Source organism: Myotis brandtii, unplaced genomic scaffold (assembly GCF_000412655.1).
Source record: "Myotis brandtii unplaced genomic scaffold, ASM41265v1 scaffold14, whole genome shotgun sequence".
Taxonomy (NCBI): Eukaryota; Metazoa; Chordata; class Mammalia; order Chiroptera; family Vespertilionidae; genus Myotis; species Myotis brandtii.
Window position 1 is genome coordinate 796,886 of NW_005354999.1, and position 5,360 is coordinate 802,245.

At 38.3% G+C, this 5,360-nt stretch overlaps 1 protein-coding gene across 4 annotated transcripts in view; it reads left to right on the forward strand.

The window, feature by feature from the left end:
• Window positions 1-2,872, forward strand: part of MAP9 (microtubule-associated protein 9) — a 29,261-nt gene extending 26,389 nt beyond the window's left edge. For all 4 annotated transcript variants that reach the window (XM_014535212.1, XM_005860773.2, XM_014535215.1 and 1 more), the window contains exon 14: window positions 512-2,872. In XM_014535212.1, coding sequence (XP_014390698.1) covers window positions 512-634 — 123 coding nt within the window. In that variant the 3' untranslated portion in view covers window positions 635-2,872. The remainder of the gene's footprint in view (window positions 1-511) is intronic.
• Window positions 2,873-5,360: the final 2,488 nt, after the last annotated feature.

Below are 5,360 nucleotides of genomic sequence, written 5' to 3' on the forward strand. Positions count from 1 at the left end.
CCTGAAGGGTGTCCCGGATCAGAGTGGGGGTCCCGCTTGGGTGCCTGGCCAGCCTGGGGGAGGGGCTGAGGGCCGTTTTCAGGCTGGCCACACCCCTTCAGGGAGGCAGGTCCTGCTGGGGTGCCTGGTCAGCCTGGGTAAGGGGCTGATGGCTGTTTTCAGGCTGGCCACACCCCCCGGTGACCCAAGCTCCCAGCCTCTCCTTTTTTTCTTTTTTTTTCTGGGATTTATTTATGTTCTATAATTGAAACTCTGTAGCCTTGAGCAGAGCCGAGGGCCGGCCAGGGCAGGCGGGACCCAAGCCTCCTGCTCGCTTCAGCTCCGTGGCCGCCGCCATTTTATTTGGGTTAATTTGCATACTCGCTACTGATTGGCTGGTGGGAGTGGCTGGTGGGCATGGCTTGAGCATAGCGGAAGGATGGTTAATTTGCATGTTTCTTTTTATTATAAAGGATTATTTTGTTCTGTTTATACATGTATATAAATTTATAGTTTTCTCTTTTCTTTTTAGGAAAAGAAAGAAAGGCAGGAAAGAATGGAACGAAAAGTAAAGAAACGTCATTCCTTTCTTGAAAATGAGGCACTTCCTCCATGGAGTCCTCCAAGCAGAACTGTGTTCTCAAAAGTGATTTGATAATTCTACTTCTTACATTATTTAGTTATTAATTCAGTAATGTTAGCCATAGTTTTAAAACTACGTATCCAGTTATTTATAGTTAGAATATTTATTTTAAATTACATGCCAGCCACTTCTGCTGATCATGAAAAGGATGCTTTGGAGCTTAACCAGTGAAAACATTGAAAGTGGTTTTTGAGCTGTAGATAAACTGCCTCAAATGAAAAGCTCTAATCATCAGAATGCTCTTACCTTTAAAATACCCTTTACCATGTGCTGAGGATTCTTACAATCAGGTGATCAGTGATCACTTTCTCTATGCTGTTCAGGTTATTTAAGTATGTTTATTCCCAATAGTAAAAAGGAAACTATTTAGGTACAATAACTATAGAAATAATTGAATTTATATATGATTATACATCTAGATTCAGGTTTTTAAATGAATGGTTGCTGGGGAGTAGGAATATATTATTCTAAAATTGATCTTTAGCTCAAAGCAGTTGCATTTGCACTTTGCAAGCTAGAATTTTGGTCAACTGAGGGAGTAGTTCAGTAGAATGCTAGTCATTGAGGCATTTTATTTAAGAATTCTGTCTTATGTTTTAATATGAATGAGCTTTACCTGTTCTAGGCTTATGTGACAATCACAGGCACTTTGTCATGGGGAGACCTCTGAAATTTGTCTTTTTAAATTCTATCTCGCTTTATTGTTTCAGTGATACCAAAAAGATATCCATTCCATGGTAGTGATATACTTACACATTATTTATGGAAATTCCACAAGAATTCAAGATCATTATCACTATTATTATTTTCCAGACTGAAGCCATAAAATTGATAAACGCAATTTTTGTCCTTTTAACTAATCCAGAGTCTTATAGCTTGTATTTGGAAGACAGCTGTATGTATGAGAAGGTAACTTGTAGAAAATGTCCGATCAGTTTTTATTTATTAGATCTCTGTATATCCTTCTATTTATTGGACTCATACTTGAATTGGTCAGCTAGTTTATCACAGACCAAGTGAACGCTCTCAGAGTTGAAATGCTACTTTAGCCAACATGCAATGCAATAATGGATAAGAATAAGCAGTTACTATTTATTAAGCACCTATTTTATTCTCTCTGCTGAGTCTTTACAAATGTTATTTCCATCTTTACAACAACTCATCAGGGTAGGTATTATTAGTCTCATTTTGCAGATAAAATACTGAGACTCAGAGAAATCAAGTAAGTTGCCACACTCTTAGCATGTGACTGAGTTGGGATTAGCTAGACCTGACTAAGTGGGTCACCCTCCAGAAGCCACATGCCCATTTCATGCTCTCACGTGGCCTCAGAGAATTTTCTCAAGCCCTCTGTGTTATATCAATCTTACACATTTTACCTCTCAGATCCTACAATCACGTATTATTATCCAGAGATTATCTTTCCCTTAAGAAATAGCTGTAGACATCTATAAAGTAGGAACAGAATTCATAATATTTAAGGATTTAGTCAAATACTTTGTATCTAGGATTAGAATGTTAGAAAACCAGCAGGTTATGGAACATAGGCGTTGAGATAGTCACTCAGGAGTTTCACACTCTGAGAATCTTGATACAGTGAATATGCAAGGTAAGAAAGATGTCATGGGTCCCTTTGTAAGGTCACATCAGTGCTACAGACAAATAAACGACATTTTTATACAGCCTGAACTAGGAGAATACTTAATCATTACCAGCGACATGTATTATCAGCATGGAATTTAGGGCCTCTTACTTATCTGTGTGTCCCCCATAGTACCAAACACAGTGCCTACCAGAATAGATTGTTAAGTGCTTATTGCATCTAATTAGCTGTTCAAAGCTAAAAATATACTTGCAAATTCCAGGAAGTAAAAGGAAAAATAGAAAAAAGGATAGCTACTTTTATGGCTGTGAAATCATAAATGTGTCATAGATTTCCCATTAATATTTATTTCAACTTCCTGATCATTTTCTTCTACATTATCACATTTAGTGGGTTACCATTATCACCTCTAAGTTGTCAGAATTGAATGAAATTAATTAATGTAAAGGATATGGCACATATGGTTTATTGATGTTCATTTTTTTCATTATTGACTACCGTGAGCCCTATATTTCCCTATTTCTTATGTATGAGAAGGTTAACATAGATGGGGTTGATAATGGCTATTTGACATATATAAGAAGAAATCTTTGCTTTCCTGGTCAGTCTAGGTCAGTGGTTGGCAAACTGCGGCTCTTTGGCCCCTTGAGTGTGGCTCTTCCACAAAATACCACATGTGGGCATGCATGTACAGTGCGATTGAAACTTCGTGGCCCATGCGCAGAAGTCGGTATTTTGTGGAAGAGCCACACTCAAGGGGCCAAAGAGCCGCATGTGGCTCGCGAGCTGCAGTTTGCCGACCACTGGTCTAGGTCATAGCACTCAAAAGAGAATATGGAGGTGACCTCTACTTAGGGACCTCCTAAAAAGAAATCTAATTTCTTAGTGTTGCTTGTGAGGTAGGATGAAAAGAGAAATTGAAATGTTTGCAAAGACCCAACAAGCAATTTCCTTCAAAAGAATACTTTTGTCTTACTTTGATTAAAATATATATGTGTATCATTTCCTGTTTATAGCAACCAGTGCTGATTGAATTATCTAGTTGAATGAAGTCAGCTCTTCTCCTGTAGCAGAAATAAAGCTGACTTTTGGGAGGTAGGCGAAAATATAGTACTCTTTACCTTCTGAGATTTCAAGGGGAGAATCAAGCCTAGTAATAGTCTCTTGAATATATTCATCTATTTAAAGGATATAGTTTCCCCATATTTCCTTTAAAAGTCTCAAATATCAATGTACATCAGTGATTTTTAACTGGTGTGCCACAAGAATTTTTAAAACATGCACTGACCTCTTTTCCCTTAGATTGTCAAATAATAAAATGACAACACTATGATAGCCATCCAGTGTGAATAAGTTAAAAACAATTTTTTTGTCAGGTTGGAAAAACATATTTTTTTTGGTGTACTGCAGAATTTTAGTAATTAGTTTATGTGTGCCATGAGATGAAAATAGCTGATGTAGAAATTTGCTGATTAAGTTTTCATTAATTTATAAAATAAGGGAATTTTAATTCAAATTAACATAGGGTAAGCCTATAGATTTTCAGATTATTAAATTGTATTATCACTTAAAAATGCTGACACTTCAAAGTAAAGAAAATAGAAATGTAATGAATATTTTAAAACATTACCAAAAAAAACATTTCCCTAGACATTTAAGTATTAGTAATAAAAAGTAATTTTTATGCAGAATTTAAGTTTCAATAATCAAGAAAATAGTAGTGTTACATAAGTAAACAAACAACAGCATTTTAGATCAGAAGGAGGTTAAAGTTTTCTAAATGAAAGAAATTAACTGTTCAGGGATAACAATATTCTAGTGGTTTATAGAACATCACATTTTTCAAGTAATAGTAGTGCACTTACTCTTTTAAATAGTATTGAAATGGATATTTTTCACTGTTGCCAAAGCAGTATCTGAGAGTAGTTAGGTGTCCACAGTAGTATGCAACTTACTAGGTGTACCGGTTAATAAAAGGAATGTTAATAATTTAATAATCGTGACCCAAACTTTTTTTCTAAATTGAAGAAACTGATTCCCAAAGACTTTGTCTTGCCCGAGCTCACAAAACTACTGTAAGAAATCTGAATTAGAACTCAGGTATCAGGCTTCCCAGTTGTACTCTGCCCACCATTTACAATTTTGATAATCTGATAAAACGTTCACACTAATTTTTGTGACTGGTCATGATTGGTTGAATTTTAACCTCTCAGATGTGCCTTTATTTTTCCACTATCTCCATAACTATCCACCAGATCAAAGCAGGTCACCTACCCTACCACTTACAGTGTGAAGAAATACTAAAGTTTAAGTCCTGGGTCATGGGCAGTAGAGAAAAGGAATTTCACAAAATAGGAAAAATTGCATGCTAGTCAAAACAGTTCCCAAGAGTAAAATAGTACAGAAACATATTTTCCTCATTTAATCTTGGCTCTGATTTCAGAAGTGCTACATTTAAAAGTAATTAAACCCATATGCTTTCATTCTACACAAGGCAAACTTATCAATTTTCCTGCCTCCTAAGTACATTGGCTCACAGAATAATAAATGCTTAACTCTCAGAGACCTCTGAATTCTCTTATTTTAAAATTCCAGGTGATTTGATTATTTTAAAGTATATATGTTGCAAGTAATCGTAGAATGTTACTTGGGTGAACACAATTCTTGGTTGTTGACCTTGGGATGTTAAGAATTATTTGAGGAGATGTATTTAATGTCTGCTTTTTTAACTAGAATACTAGAGGCCCGGTGCACAAAAATTTGTGCACTCGGGGGGCGGGGGGAGGGGGGTCCCCCAGCCCGGCCTGTGCCCTCTCGCAGTCTGGGACCCCTCGGGAGATAACGACCTGCTGGCTTAGGCGCTTAGGCGGGTGGCAGAGGGCAGGCCCAATCCCTAAGTGCAGCCCCTGGTCAGGCTCAGAGCAGGGCCGATTGGGGAGTAGGGGCGCCGCCCCGTCATGCACAGAGCAGGGCGGATCGGGAGGTTGCGATGCCACCCTCAGTCACGCTCAGGGTAGGGCCGATTGGGGGGTTGGGGCACCGCCCCCTGTCACACTCAAGGCAGGGTCGATGGGGAGGTTGCGGCGCCACCCCCTGTCACCCACAGAGCAGGGCCGATCAGGGGGTTGGAGCGCC